Below are 16,609 nucleotides of genomic sequence, written 5' to 3'. Positions count from 1 at the left end.
ATATGTTTTCAAAACAATGAGCCTCATCGCTAGACTGATTGCATTTAACTCTGGCTTTAAATACACATTAGAATAATTTGGTTTGCCAACAAGTATTTAAAAAGGCATAATTTCGGATCTTGATTATCGGAGATATCAACGATTGTGACCCTGACAATTGTATAAATGGAGGAACGTGTAGGGATGGAATAAACTCTTACATGCACCTCCGATTGTGTGGGTGGCTTTACTGGAAGTATTTGTTCAATAGGAATATTCCCTATATTTTTTTTTCTCCAATTCTAAGTCTTATCCAATTGTTTTATCAAAGGATTTTCAACTTGACAATTATTAAAATACCCTGTCACGTTATGTTGTGTTTAATGTTTATTTTGGTCTCAATTTCAGTTAAACAAACATATTGTACAAAGGTGATATTTCCGAAGTAATGTGCATAATTGAAAGACCTGTTTGTATTCTATGCACATATGCATGTATTTCGAAGAACTTTAATTAAAAACAAAATAACAACCTAAGTAAAGAAATAATTATTCTCTCTTATATTACAGATATTGATGATTGTGTTCCTAACAGTTGTATGAATGGAGGAATGTGTAGAGATGGAATAAATTATTTCACCTGCGATTGTGTTGCTGGCTTCACAGGTTCACTTTGCTCAACAAGTAAAATATAATTTATTTTCTTTATTTGTCTGCCCTCAAAATGAGTGTTAATTTGAATGAATATGTATAGCTTCACTGAAATACACGATTAGGGCATCTATAATGCCTGCTTGAAATCCGAATTACAATGACTAAAATAACAGATAATAGCCAGTGGGTAAAGAAATATGCCTGTCCGTCTTTTATTACAGATATCAACGATTGTGACACTGACAGTTGTATGAATGGTGGAACCTGTAGAGATGGAATAAACACTTACACATGCGATTGTGCTCCTGGCTTTACTGGGAGTACTTGTTCGATATGTATTGGATAAACTAATATCAGTTACATATTATAGAAGATTCATTTTTTTAAATACTTTTTTGTGATATCCTATTTCATCAGCTTGTTTACCTTGAGTTGTTTGTCATAAATACACGAATGGATTATACTATATTACTATTACTATGGTATATTCCCAATATATCATTCCCCCCCCCCTTGAATTATAAGTTTTTACATTACTTTAGAAAAAAATATTCAACTTGATAATTAATGTAATAGCCTGTCATGATAGGTAGTGTTTACTAGTTCTTTTGGCTTTTGTTTTATTACAAAGTTAATAGGAATTTTCTTTATAAAGCCCTTGAGAAATTTAATTTTGGTAATAATTTCATAAGTTATATAAAAGCCTTATATGCTGATGCAGAGAGTTGTATAATGAATTTAAATTGGCAGTCAGTTTATTTCCCTCTAACTAGAGGAGTAAGACAAGGTTGTCCAGTGTCTGCCCTGTTATTTTTAGTAGTTGTAGAATTTTTATCAATTGATTTGAACAAGAATGATAACATTAAAGGTATTATTTTGACGAATAATGTAAACAATTCAGTTGAGATCAAGATAAGTCAATTTGCTGATGACACCACAGTATTTGTAGCGGATGAACTGTCTTTAAAAACTGTAATGGAAAGAGTCCAAAGGTTTTGCAAAGTTGCTGGACCATCGTTAAATGTTTCGAAAAGCTCGGGTTTTAGCTTTGGAAATGTTAACAGCAATCTTTTTCAAAAGGTTGATTGGAAAAGTGTGTTTATAAAAACTCTAGGGGTGTATTTCAGTAAAAATATGTTTGATGCTTATGAAAAAACTTGGAAAGAAAAAGTAACAAAAATTGAAAACCAAGTGTTATTGTGGAAATGCCGATATTTAACATTTTTCGGAAAAGTTACTGTACTAAAATCTTTAATTCTTTCAAATATAACTTATTTAATGACTGTATTTCCCATGCTTGATCACATTAATAAAAAAGTTGAACAAATCATATTTAAATTTATATGGAAAGGGCGTGATAAAATAAAAAGAAAAACAATGATTGGTAGAACTGAAAAAGGAGGAATAAACATGCCTGATTTTGTTTTACAATGTAATGCCCTAAAAACAGTTTGGCTAAAAAATCTATTTGAAACCAAGGATCACAATTTTAGATGGAAGTTCCTTCCTGAACTACACCTCAATTACTTTGGACCGAATTCACTTGTTCTTAAAATGTCTTTTGAAAAAGAATGTCAAATGCCTGAAATGAAACAACTTCCATTATTTTATCGTCAATGTATAATTGCTTGGAAAATGTGTAATAACAAACCCTCTTTTGAGAATACAGGTGAAGATATTAGGCAACAGTTATTATGGGGTAATAAAAACATTTTGTATAAGAATAAGTGTTTGTTTTGGAAGCATTGGGTATGCTCAGACATTCTTGTTATTGGAGATATTGTGTGGGTGGCTTTACTGGAAGTATTTGTTCAATAGGAATATTCCCTATATTTTTTTTTCTCCAATTCTAAGTCTTATCCAATTGTTTTATCAAAGGATTTTCAACTTGACAATTATTAAAATACCCTGTCACGTTATGTTGTGTTTAATGTTTATTTTGGTCTCAATTTCAGTTAAACAAACATATTGTACAAAGGTGATATTTCCGAAGTAATGTGCATAATTGAAAGACCTGTTTGTATTCTATGCACATATGCATGTATTTCGAAGAACTTTAATTAAAAACAAAATAACAACCTAAGTAAAGAAATAATTATTCTCTCTTATATTACAGATATTGATGATTGTGTTCCTAACAGTTGTATGAATGGAGGAATGTGTAGAGATGGAATAAATTATTTCACCTGCGATTGTGTTGCTGGCTTCACAGGTTCACTTTGCTCAACAAGTAAAATATAATTTATTTTCTTTATTTGTCTGCCCTCAAAATGAGTGTTAATTTGAATGAATATGTATAGCTTCACTGAAATACACGATTAGGGCATCTATAATGCCTGCTTGAAATCCGAATTACAATGACTAAAATAACAGATAATAGCCAGTGGGTAAAGAAATATGCCTGTCCGTCTTTTATTACAGATATCAACGATTGTGACACTGACAGTTGTATGAATGGTGGAACCTGTAGAGATGGAATAAACACTTACACATGCGATTGTGCTCCTGGCTTTACTGGGAGTACTTGTTCGATATGTATTGGATAAACTAATATCAGTTACATATTATAGAAGATTCATTTTTTTAAATACTTTTTTGTGATATCCTATTTCATCAGCTTGTTTACCTTGAGTTGTTTGTCATAAATACACGAATGGATTATACTATATTACTATTACTATGGTATATTCCCAATATATCATTCCCCCCCCCCTTGAATTATAAGTTTTTACATTACTTTAGAAAAAAATATTCAACTTGATAATTAATGTAATAGCCTGTCATGATAGGTAGTGTTTACTAGTTCTTTTGGCTTTTGTTTTATTACAACATAACTCTTCAACGGTATTATTTCGAAATTAATGGGCATATTTGCTACACGTATTCTATTTACATTCAAATATGCATGTCAAAATGAAACATAACAGAGCAATTGACTAATTAAGGCAATATGTGTTATGTCTTTATCTAATACAGATATCAACGATTGCAATCCTGACAGTTGTATGAATGGAGGAACGTGTAGAGATGGAATAAACTCTTACACCTGCGATTGTGTCACTGGCTTCACAGGTTCACTTTGCTCAACAAGTAAATGCTAATTCATTTTATTTATTTGTACTTACTTAAAATTTATGTTGATTGAAATAAATATAAATTGCTTCACTTAAAAAATATGCGATAGAGCATTTAGTGCCTTCTTGAGATCTGTATTACAATGACTAAAATATAAGATGATGGCCACTGGATAAAGAACTAAGTCTGCCTGTCCTATATTACAGATATCAACGATTGTGGTCCTGACATTTGTATAAATGGTGGAACCTGTAGAGATGGAATAAACACTTACACCTGCGACTGTCCTCCTGGCTTCACTGGAAGTTTTTGTTCGATAGGTAATTCAATTAATCTATAGTATACATTTTGTGCGTTATTCAAGCGAGGCAGATTCGACTTCCTTGATTATTGCAAAATCCCGTTTTTCTTGGTTGTTTATCTCGTTTCATTTGAAATAAAATAAAGAATTGATAAAAAAAATACAAAGGTAATTTTTTTAACGTTAAATGCACCATTACTAGCGTTGTAGACTAAAGGCCTCTTTAATGTCAACTAACCGTTCTACTTTCGGATGGATGTTATGTCCTATCAGAGCGCGAAATCAAGAAAGAGTCTGTTATGTGTCCTCCCCCCCCCCCCCCCTTAGGCCGTATCATTGACTCACAGGACTGTATTCTTTTCGGGGTGTCCAAACTTCTACATTAATAGTTGTGGTTTCAAAAAATAAATTGATGTAAATGAATGGAAAATTCGTTATTCAAAAGTATTTTGTTTTCTTTCGCATTAGGCTCTTGTTCAATGCTTTTATATAATATACAGTGGTGCTCAAAAGTTAGTGAATCCCACAAGAAAATGAACATATTTAAAGTGTTCAAAATTATCCCGTGTTTTAGAAATTTAATTGTGAAGTCAGATAATAAAATATTTTATTCAATAAAATTTTGCATTGGGGTTGCAGACCATTTTTTATGTTGTTGTTTTTATTCAACAATCAGCATGAAGATGTGCATTTTGTTTCGGGGTTCACTAACTTTTGAGCAAAATTGGATGTATTTCATTGTTCGGTGTTACTTTACAGATATGGATGAATGTGCATCAATTCCTTGCATGAATGACGGAACTTGTACAGATGGAATCAACTCATTTATGTGTGATTGTGCTCCTGGCTATACAGGAAGCATTTGCTCATTGGGCAATTATGTATTCATTAAATTCCTATTCAAGATCATCTCAATGAACTACAAGAGAACAACATTATTACTACGTATGAATTATGGGTTTAAGTAAAAGTTTAGTTAAGAACGGTTGGTATGGCTACTGGAAAATTCATGAAGTAAACAGTGTTGTATAATTCTCTGGTTTGAAACATTTTTTTTCCTTTTAAATGAACTTGCCACTTGTCGTTAATTGAGGTGAAAGATTCTTTCGTGAAAATCAAACGGCCGTGTACATAGTGTAAAAGTGTAGTTGGAGTGGAAACCTTCAAAAAAACGATGCTACAAAAAGTTATCACCCTGGCACTCCCAGTGCGTAGAATTAGAGGGCCGCGCGCCGCAAGCTTGCAGGACTTTATTTATTTTATTTATTTATTTCGTCTTTATTCAACAGGGTAGCCCCATCAGTAATTACAATACTGTTATACTTGGAGGCCCTGCATAACATAAAATACATATACATAAATATACATGAAAAACATTCGAAGGTGATATGAAAGATCAGTACAAAATGATATAATATTGCATGCTACTTGTCAATGCGTAATGATAGAAAACAAATATTTACAACATAATTCATGACTACAATATATGTTCATTTTTGTTAAGTTATGGTCAACGAAAATATAAAAAAACAAAACAGTTCATTTTAGGCTAGCAACAAAATAAAGTATAAGAAAAAAAAAAAGACATTTGGTAGGAGCAAATCCGGTCTAAACTAGTCATGTAACTGATCATATTACAATAAGCTACTTTCAGAAATAATATTAATGAATGATATAAATTAGAATAGGATATGTGTGATTGTATACAATTTGTAGTTAATTGTTATATTTACCTAATTTCTATTTCATCCATCGTAATTGCATTTATATGGCAGGAAAGGCATGAAAAGGGATTCTTTGCAGTGTGAAAGATGATCAAAGTAGAAGATTGGACAGAAGGTATAACGAGAATAATAGAGAAGTGACATAGAAAGAATATAAGGAGAGTGAGAAAAATACAATAGAGAAAAAGGTACGTGGAGATAAGAAGAACATGTATCATCCAGTTACTAAGAGACCGAGTTACTAGCATTGCTCAATAAATAGTCTTCACTTGGAACACGAAACAATAGCATATACGTATCATGTTCAAATTTGATTAAGCCTGTATCTCCAATACGATGTTGTGAATGAATTTATTGACGTCGAATTTCTTACATCATTGGGGAGTTGGTTCCACAGGCACGCCCCATGGTGAGAAAAGGCTTTCTTACCGGCTTGGGTACGTGCCTGTGGAACCAGAATACCACAATTAGTAGCATTTCTTGTATTATGTGAGTGAACATTACTCGATCGGGAAAACATTTCTGACATATAAGTTGGTGCCTCAGCCAGTAGTGAGTTGAACACCATTCTACAGGTATGGAAGCGCCACCTCTCTTCTATAGGCATCCAGTTCAGTTTTCGAAAAACTTCAACAGTTGGCACATTATGGTCAGTTTGCAGTACAAGACGAGCAGCTTTCTTGTGTTGCTTTATCAAAATATCCTTCAGGTTTTGGGAGCAATTTACCCAAGCGAGACTACAATAGTCCAAGCAAGGTAAGATCAAAGAATTCGCCAGTAGTTTTGAGCTTGAAATTGTCATGTACTTACGAAGTCGACCCAAAAGTGCCAATCTGGAAGCGATCTTCTTACTGGTTTCTTCAACTTGTTTGTGCCAGATTAGGTTTTCATCTAACCACACACCCAAGTACTTGTATGAAGACACTCTATCTAAAACATCATTTCCTATGACAAGTTTGACAATAGAATCACGAAGTCTTTTGGGGGTCCCAAATATCATGTATTGCGTTTTTTTTAAGTTGAGCATCAATCGATTATCTGTAAGCCACTCTTGTACATTTTTTAGATCGGAATTAAGTACACGTTCGATTTCTTGGGCAGTCTTTCCACTACACACTAGGGCAGTATCATCCGCATAGAGTAGAATTTCACATTTCCTTACAACTTTAGCTAAGTCATTTACCATTATAGAGAAAAGGAGTGGTCCAAGTATTGAACCTTGAGGCACACCCTTGCGTACTTCTGAAGTTTCAGACAGTTTGCCACTAACACATGTCCTTTGTGTCCGTCCCTTAAGATAAGATTCGAACCAATTTAGCTCCCTTCCCCTGATACCATATTTGTCAAGCTTTTGCAGTAATAGACAATGATCGACAGAGTCGAAGGCTTTCTTAAGGTCCAAGAATACGACACCCGTCAATCTACCACGATCCATTTCCCGATGAAGGAGATTTGAGAAATAGGTCAGGACAGTATTCGTTGAATGGTGCTTGCGGAAGCCAGATTGCTCTTTGACCAAAATATTGTTCTCATTCAGGTATTCATGTAGTTGATTATGGATTAATCTTTCAAATACTTTCATGAATATTGGTAGGACAGATATTGGTCTATAGTTGTGTGGGTCATGTCTGTCGCCACCTTTGTGTATTGGGGTCACTTTGGCTTCCTTCCATTCAGCGAGGTACGTGTGCGGTGGTGCAGCCAGCAAGCTGCACGATCATCTATGCCCATGCATGCGTCTGATCTGATGTCCACCATCATGGAGTCGGACTCCGAATTCCGAAAATAAAAAAGTTGTTAGTTTTCAGAGATTATGATGTGTTCTTGCTATTTGACTCCATACATTTTGTAGGCTAAGTTTCCTATTGTGGTAGTAAGGGCCCGCGCCGCGTGGAAGCTGAGGTTGCCTTCTATCCATTTGTCGTTATACGGACCGCGATGTAGAGCATTCGCATAGTTATTGCGGCGCCCGTCCATTCTACATTGCAGGGCCGGATTGATAAAATGTTAGTGGTTGTGTTCTATGAAAGACACCATAGTAAAAAATGTCCGACTTCCACTCCATTTACGCGGCCGCTTAATTGTTGCCCTCATGGCTCCCCGTAGAAATTTACCCCACACTTATGTGCCGCATCCACGGCCTTTTATATCAACTTAAGCCTAGTATCTCTTACATAATGACCCCACCTTCTCCAACACATTTTTTTTCTTCAATTATGATAATACGTACTCTTACCTTTATTATACTGAAATTTATTTTGCATTGCTAGCAAGGAGTGCCGTCACTTGTAGTGCAGCATGTGGAAATTATGAAAAGTAGGATAGTAGGAATCGTTTATGTTGTTTCAATTCAGCATAAATAATAATGTATTATGATTGGCAAGATAATTTTGTGAAAATCTAAGTGTTGCTGTTGTTGTTGTACCTAATATGATTTGATTAAAAAAAGACTTTTAAAAATCCAAGCTGCAAGGTCCCAATTTGCAACATGTGACTTTGATTTGCCAAAGAAAATGTAGACTAGAAAAAGTGTCCCCCTATAAAAATCGATATGCTGTGCTTCAGAAAGGGAAAAACAAGGTGGATGCGTGCATGCGCTATACAAATCGTATATATAAAAAAAATGAATGGTAGCAGCATCCTAATATAATAATATGTGTTACATCATGTTCATGATGACATGGTCATCATTAAATGCAACACACATTAAAGGAAAATGAAACTCTTGGAGCAAGTTAGCTTTTGTGAAAGCAGAAAAATCAAAGAATAAGATCAACAAAAGTTTGAGTAAATTAGGACTAGCAATAGAAGAGTTATGAGCATTTGAATGTCGAGATCACTAATGCTATGGAGATCCTCCCATTGGCAATGCGACCAGGATCTGTGATATCACAGATGAACAAATCTCCCCTTTTGGACACTGAAAATATACCCCAAAACATCTCTTTTTGCTCATTCTAACCATATGACAAACAATTCATCAATGATATAATGTTGTGAAACCTATTTACTTGTACTCTCATAAAGAGAACACCTCACTTTGTGACAGACTCTATAAAAGTGAGAATATAAGTGAAAAGGTACTAAAATAATGAGGGAGTTGTACATGTGTGACATCACAGATCTTGGTCGCATTGCCAATAGGAGAAACTACATGGCATTAGTGATCTCAATATTCAAATGTTCATAACTTTCTTATTATTCATTCAATCTTCCTCAAACTTTCAACAATATGTTTCTTTTATTTTTCTCTTTGATATGGATCTAGCTGGTTTCAAGGGTTTCATTCTCCTTTAAGGTTCAGGCTTTGTTTTGCCAATTAGACATTTTTAATGCTAACCGATGACTTTAATTCTCAGATATCACCCGGTGTGAACCAAACCCGTGTATGAATGGTGCCACGTGTTTTTCTGGAATAGATGGTGTTCTGTGTAAATGCATTGATGGATACACCGGACCTCTTTGCACGACAGGTAATTGCATATACCTCTTCGGTTTAAAATTCATTAAAGCCTTGTGCAAAAATAAGCCAATGCACTATACATTATAATTACATAATTTAAGCATATAATATATTTTTTTAATTTTATGAATTTGATTTCCAATGACGTAAGCAACAGCTGCTTGGATGTGACATCACACAACTAAAACCTTGACAATGTACATGATTGTTATTCTACAACGAAATATGTTTGCACAGGCTTCAATAATTTTCCATCTACGCTTCTCCTGTTTCTACTCAAGCCACTTTGATCTGCAGATGGTTCCAAAAAGCGTTGGCAGATATTGTCATTTTATTTGACAGCCAAACCAGACGATGAAGAAGCCATACATTCATGACTTTCAGCTTCGCTGTGATTGCTTAACCTGGTTGGTTTCACACAGCAGCTCTTAGTATTGCAATTGCGGAACAAGCCCACTTTCGCAAAACGTAGTATGGAACGGAAGTGGACTAAGCTTTACCCCGGGAAATTGGTGGGGCTAAGATCCCACCCCCCCCCTCCGGCCGCCCCTATTTCCCGGGGTTAAAGAAATGTTGTGCAGTGTGAAAATGTATACGTGCATAAATATCACCTTATCATCATGATTTTAATAGTGAGCTTACAGTGTGAAATAAACAATATAACATTTACATGGATTTGATTATAAATATACACACAGACACACACATGCACATATACAGTGCGTATAAAAATGGGACAGTTTTGAAAATTCTATAAACAATTTGTTTCAAATCATTATATCTATGTTTTTATGTTAATAGATGGTCTGAGATCTTATCTTTGAAGTACCATTAAAAAAAATATATGTTCATGCTTGAGCGAACACGGGACGTTTTTGTCGGTTCAAAAACAGGCTTGCGCCAAAATGGCAGAAATGAGAAATTTGATGATTAGACTTTTGGCTAATCAGCAGACTTCCTCTTAATTGTCTCATTATTTTTGCCATTATGTTCAAATCATGCAGTCAAATTTCATTTACAAATTTATTTATTTACCTGAATTATTTTTTTTTCATTTTTACTTCTTTTACCTTGAAATTTCCTTCATAAATATCACCCCCCCCCAAAAAAAAAAAATAATAAATAAATAAATGAATAAATGGGAAAAAATAGAATGAGTATGTATGATACGTGGATGTCGGACATGCCGGGATAAATTAAATGTCTCTTGGCAATGTAAACACATGAAAACCATAAAGTGACCCAAAACTTCAAGTAAAGTTAATACTACCCACAAAACCCTCAAGTCATCTAATAAAAGAACATGCCATCACTTTTAGTCAGTTACATGAAGGAATATAATCACACGACTGAGTTTGTTTTATTAACAGTTTTACGCAAAATCATGACATGAATCCCCCCCCCCCCCCCCCCCCCCCGCTGGAAAAAAAAGTCATAGACATGGTATGGGATGAGGTAATGTTATCTAAACATGAAAATCCATCAAGTTAGCATTAAAAGCATGAAAATAAGTACATCTCATTTTAACACACGTGTTTATAATACAAACAGAACAAACACCCCCCCCCACACACACACACACACAAACTCAATGATGGCACGCACACGGATGTATATACAAACACATACACACATAGACACAAACACATAAACATAGACAGACACACAGGCACATGCACACACACAAACTTTAAGTTTACGTTTTGGAGAAAATATGAGGTAACTGCAGCCCTGGAAATCCTACTAATCTAGGCCCTAGTACACTTAATTGGATGTAATCCAAATTGAATTGAATGAACAAATATTTTGGTGATTAATCTTGGAAACATATTATTCAACTACAAAAACATCAAAATTTTACTCTTTTTTTTCTTAGTTATTTATTTGTTTTTGGAATGAGAATACTCTATTTCACAAAATCAGCTCTCGCTCCGCAGAACACACAGAAGGTCTATGAATGTACGTAGTGGCTGTTCTAATAGGCGATCACATCACCCCAACTGTGTTTCCCATCGTGAAAGCACTCCATTTCCGCCCGTAGTACACTCTCCGAGCTCCAAAAAATGTATAAGTTCTGAACATGACCCTGAGTCAATGACTTCAAGTCAGTTGACTCAGGGTCGACTTTCAGGTGTGTATCTCCAATGCTGCATATATATATATAATATATATATTTATATATATATATATATATATATATATAAGTGCGTATCAAAAAAAGTTTACACTTAGAAAAAAATCCTGTAAATTATACATTTCTAATATCCTAAAGATTTTTCCACATTTTAATATTGGTGCAGATCCATTTAAGCAAATGAAGATATAACTGTCGACAAATATGTCCGCATGAGTGAGCACCACTTACTTTTAAAAAGTTTGTGAAAATGATTTGCGCAGAACTTTGTAATAGTTATGCGAACAAAAGTAAACCGTAATCATGAAAAACATGAGGAATTTAGCTAGTAGAATTGATTTAAAGATATTTTTACCTTTTTTAACTTGTTTCCTTGCCAAAAACACTTCGAAGAGTGCATTGCGCCCCACCCCCTTCCCCACACACCGAGACCATCGTGACGATATTTGCTTTACACTGAGCTTTGATTTACGTGAAATGGCTTAAGCTTGATTTTCGTTTTGTTAATCATTGTCAAGCTTGGGAAAAGTGTTGAGCAACAAGTATTAAATGAAAAATGAAACGTGAACCAACTTTAAATGATTAAAACCTAGTGAAAAAAATGCTAGAGATGTCTAATATAAACTTTTATTCAGATTCAGTTAGGTCATCAGATCCAGCTGGCACAAAAAGGTAAAGGTTGTGCTTACTAAGTGTTGAAATTTCAAGTTGGGTAGCAAAATTGTTGCAAAATGCTTGAATGTTTCCGTTTTATTAAAAAAGCAAGGGAAATGTATGAGAAGTGTTTTGCAAGGGAAGTTTGACTTTGCCCTTTCCCCTTGACACAGCGTGAAAACGAGCATTTATGCGCAAACAGATTTCTGCGAGCTTTACGAAAAGCGACAGTGCTCACTCAAGAGTAACATTCTGTCAAAACTTTTACTTTTTTGGATAGATGAGACCCACACCCAAGATTATATGTGACACAATTACCAACATGATGTATATTTTTTATTTATTAGGGCTTTTTCAAAGTGTAAACTTTTTTGATACGCACTGTATATAAATACATATATCCAAATACTCTGCTTCGGCGTAAGGAAAATAAACTATTGGTGATTATCTTATATATCTACATATATATATATATATATATATATATATATATATATATATATATATATATATATATATATATATGTAAATATGTGTGTGTGTGTTTGTGTATGTGTATGCGCGCGCTTGGGGTGGGTTTTGTGTGTTAGAGTAAATATATATTTTGTGCATTGAATAATTATATGGTATATTTGTTCTCCAGTACTTAACAGGAATGCTGGTAATGACAACAGTTAGTGATCACTAATTTCTCCCTCAATTTTCGCAAAAATCCTTCCTTTTTTATCAAAATAGAAAAAAAAAAAAAACATATAGTTGTAATGAATCTGAAAAGTAAAAAGAAAAAAAAATTATATCGTTCAACCTGTTTTCCTATCTTTGATTGCAGATATCAACGAATGCGAGACAAATCAGTGCCAGAATGGAGGAACTTGTAGAGACGGAATAAACACTTTCACGTGTGAATGTGTACCCGGCTATACTGGAAGTGTCTGCTCAATAAGTAATTTCCGTTCATATTCAATTCGTGTGGCGCAACATGTCTTCTTGTGACTGGAGTGGCCATCCAATTTCCATCTCGGGGAGGAGGGATGAATAAGGGCGTTAGAAAGAGACTGCTGGGTCGTGTAATTTTCCTAGACCCATTTACAGCATTTGATAATTACTGCATTTAACGGAATTCGATCTCAACCAATAATGCATTTTGATCTTCCTTTTGATTAGTTTTGTTTTAAACGCAATCTTTTCTTTACCGGCCCCTTTGGTACCCTCCTTTATGTACATGGGTGAGAGAACCATGCCAACTAATGATTAACCTTTTTTTTTTTGGGGGGGGGGTTGAGTGTGTTCATCTTGTATAAATTAATCATTTTCTTACTACTGAGTTTTTCTTTTGATACTAATAATAATGTCATTTCAAATAAATGATTTTGCTGTTATTTTGAACCTTAGCTGTGAATGCCTTTGTCGATCAGGAAAAGACATTATTAAATGTGTTGTATCGTTCATAGGTTGTATCGTTCATAGCCCTTTATACTTTTTCTACTCGACTACAATCCAACTCTAGATATTAACGACTGCCATCCATCACCTTGTAAAAATGAAGGAACGTGTGTAGATGGTATCAACTCTTTCTCTTGTATCTGCGTTACGGGATATACTGACAGCACATGTTCTACGGGTAATGGACTTTACATTTTCAATCTATCATGAACATCACTGATTTTAAGTGGCATCAATATTGCTTGAATGGTTGACCATGTAGGCCTAATATTCAGCAAGATAAATTTTAGGACTTTATTTTAACTTATTAGTGGAGCGTTGTGGCCCAGTGGATTTTCGGACTTTGAAACAGAGGGTCGTGGGTTCGAATCCCAGCCATGGCGTAACTTCCTTCAGCAAGAAATTTATCCACATTGTGCTGCACTCGACCCAGGCGAGGTAAATGGGTACCTGGCAGGAATTTATTCCTTGAAATGCCACCGCGCTGTAAAAGGCTGCGGGGCTAAAGCCAGGGTAATAATATCCTATTAAGCGCATAGGGACGCATTTGGCAGTGATATGCGCTATATAAGCATGTTGGTATTATTATTATTGCGAATATCTTTATTCCCATGCCTAGCCCATCCTAGATACGCAATTCCAAATTTGTTATGTTGTAAAACTGTGACAAGCCACCCCAAAACTAACGATATGGTATGAAGGAAAGATTCTCTGTAAACATCTGAAATACTAATTTGGTAGTCTAAAAAAATATATTATTATATATAATATTGACTTTTCTGAAAGAGTAGTTCTTGTTTTTTAAACTTTCAAGATTTGAAAATATTCATTAACAAAATAACACAGGAATTTCTTTGACATCATATTCCCCCAGCCTCTTGATAATTTCACTAAGATTGCCCATTGTGCACATCTCATTTTTTTGTCTCGCCCATCAGAGGGGAAGGCGAGACATGCAAATGTCGTCCGTCGTTCGTCCGTCACAAACCTTATGACACATAACTTCACAACCGTAAGTCACTTTTCAACTAAACTTGGATGGTGGATGGACTTTGGGGACCTGAATGTTATGATGCAGTCGGATGCCACATGGTAAGGTCAAAGGTCATTTTCAGGTCAACGTTAAAGTTCACATGCAAGACTCTCTTATGACACCTAACTCTACAACCGTACGTCACTTTTCAACCAAACTTGGATGGTTAGATGGACTTCGTGGACCTGCATGATGTGCTGCAGTTGGAGGTCACATGGTAAGGTCAAAGGTTATTTTCAGGTCAACGTTAAAGTTTACATGCAAGACTCTGCAATGACATCTAACTCCGCAACCGTAAGTTACTTTTCAACGAAACTTGGATGGTAGATGGATAAGGGGGACTTGCATGTTTTGCTGAAGTTGGAGGTCACATGGTAAGGTCAAAGGTCATTTTCAGGTCAACGTTGAAGTTTACATGCAAGACTCTCTTATGACACCTAACTCTGCAACCGTAACTCACTTTTCAACGAAACTTGGATTGTCGATGTATTTATGAGACCTGCATGTCATGTTGCAGTCGGATGTCACATGCTAAGGTCATTTTTAGGTCAACGTTTAAAGTTTCCATGCAAGACTCTCTTATGACACATAACTCTGCAACCGTAACTCACTTTTCAACGAAACTTGGATGGTAGATGAACTTAGGGGACCTACATGCTACTGTGTTGGTTAGTCACATGGCTTGGTCACAGTTCACTTTGAGGTCAACATTAATGTTTACGTGCAAGACTCTTATGACAAGTGTTATTCCATCCCAGTCATTTCACAATGAAATTTCGATACAATTCTGTTGCGTGCCCTCACAAATCACGATATTTTTGGTTATTTTTATAAGTGGGCGAGACGCAAAATCGAGTTTGCCTTATTTTATAGTAAATCCTAAACTTAATGTCTCTGACATCCAATCAGGTATTTGGGAGAGTTATTGTTAGGGTACGGTTTTTATCCCTGTCTTCATTGGCCAAAGGCGACTGCCACGTCCAATATTACAGAAGAAAACTATGATAACTCTTACATTCAACTAAATGACGTTTTTTGTTCATAATCTATGAATATTGATTTGACAATTTTATTTGTAATAACCAAAAAATCGATTGAGTTATTTATAAAATGATGTTTCTTAATTTCTACATTTCCATAAACAGCAATCGATCGTTGTTTCCACGATGATCCGTGTGGAGTGAATGAAGTCTGCACTGACACGAATTTGGTAGAAGGTGGCTATTATTGTAATTGTTCTGAAGGCTTCTCACGAAGAAACGACATCTGCATGGGTAATCATTGGCACAATGCAAAATTTGCAATATTTTAGCTCTTGTTATAATGGGCAACTTCATTTTCAGGCTAAAGTATTTTGGCCAGTATCTTTGTATTTCTATTAACCAAACAGTATCCGCACTTACACACTTATGTTGCTCGTTTGATACTGTGAATTATTTTTCATGATTTAAAAAACAAAAATCACTATTTAATGTACGAATATAAATACGGGATATATCTTTTTCACCAACCCTTGGAGTGACGACCAAGACCGATTCTCTACATTAAGTCGCTTGTTGGACCTCGATTAAGGTGGGTTGCCTATATGTGAGTTGAGAGCGAGAGCAATGCCATCGTGGTATATAAACTTATTTACACTGTCTTTCATAATGTAAGCTGGAAGAAAAAGAAGTGAGTGCATTTAACCCGGGATTTGACCGGAAACGCTATCAGTTGAGAAGAAATCCAGACATTTAGTCATCAGCCTAATTATACTTCATGTATTACGGCAATGTTCCACAATGGCTCCTTTTTACCCCGCATATACCTATCTCTTTGACAGTTTCTATGGCTATCGGCGGCTTCATCAGACTAACCCGTCTCAACGGTCTAGTAATTACTTTCACGGAATCGCTAACTGATCCACAATCAGAAAATTACCGCAATCTTGAAAAAAATATTTTCAAAATCGTAAGTTCAGCACATCTTTACGTTTATGAAGGTGGAGGGGAGGGGAGCAAGCTGTAAGCTTAGAGGAACCACATTCGTCAGTAGTACTAGCTAGGGTACCCACTGGTGATTACGATTGATAAATCATATTTATGAGTAATTATTTTTTCTTATAATGAGCTGGTCCCATGGAAGACCAGTTATAGTTTGTGTTTCGTTTT

General features: G+C 35.1%; 1 protein-coding gene across 1 annotated transcript in view; it reads left to right on the top strand.

Annotated features, from left to right (window-relative positions):
* The window catches only part of LOC129267249 (fibrillin-2-like), an 85,783-nt gene that overhangs the window by 54,499 nt on the left and 14,675 nt on the right, over positions 1–16,609 (top strand). The window contains exons 93-103 of the mRNA XM_064103263.1: positions 549–662; positions 854–967; positions 2,749–2,862; positions 3,054–3,167; positions 3,609–3,722; positions 3,914–4,027; positions 9,092–9,205; positions 12,813–12,926; positions 13,491–13,604; positions 15,605–15,733; positions 16,282–16,409. Coding sequence (XP_063959333.1) covers positions 549–662; positions 854–967; positions 2,749–2,862; positions 3,054–3,167; positions 3,609–3,722; positions 3,914–4,027; positions 9,092–9,205; positions 12,813–12,926; positions 13,491–13,604; positions 15,605–15,733; positions 16,282–16,409 — 1,283 coding nt within the window. The remainder of the gene's footprint in view (positions 1–548; positions 663–853; positions 968–2,748; positions 2,863–3,053; positions 3,168–3,608; positions 3,723–3,913; positions 4,028–9,091; positions 9,206–12,812; positions 12,927–13,490; positions 13,605–15,604; positions 15,734–16,281; positions 16,410–16,609) is intronic.

Source organism: Lytechinus pictus, chromosome 8 (assembly GCF_037042905.1).
Source record: "Lytechinus pictus isolate F3 Inbred chromosome 8, Lp3.0, whole genome shotgun sequence".
NCBI classification, from domain to species: Eukaryota; Metazoa; Echinodermata; class Echinoidea; order Temnopleuroida; family Toxopneustidae; genus Lytechinus; species Lytechinus pictus.
The sequence above is the reverse complement of the archived record's forward strand: the minus strand, read 5'-3'. Positions and strand labels throughout refer to the sequence as shown.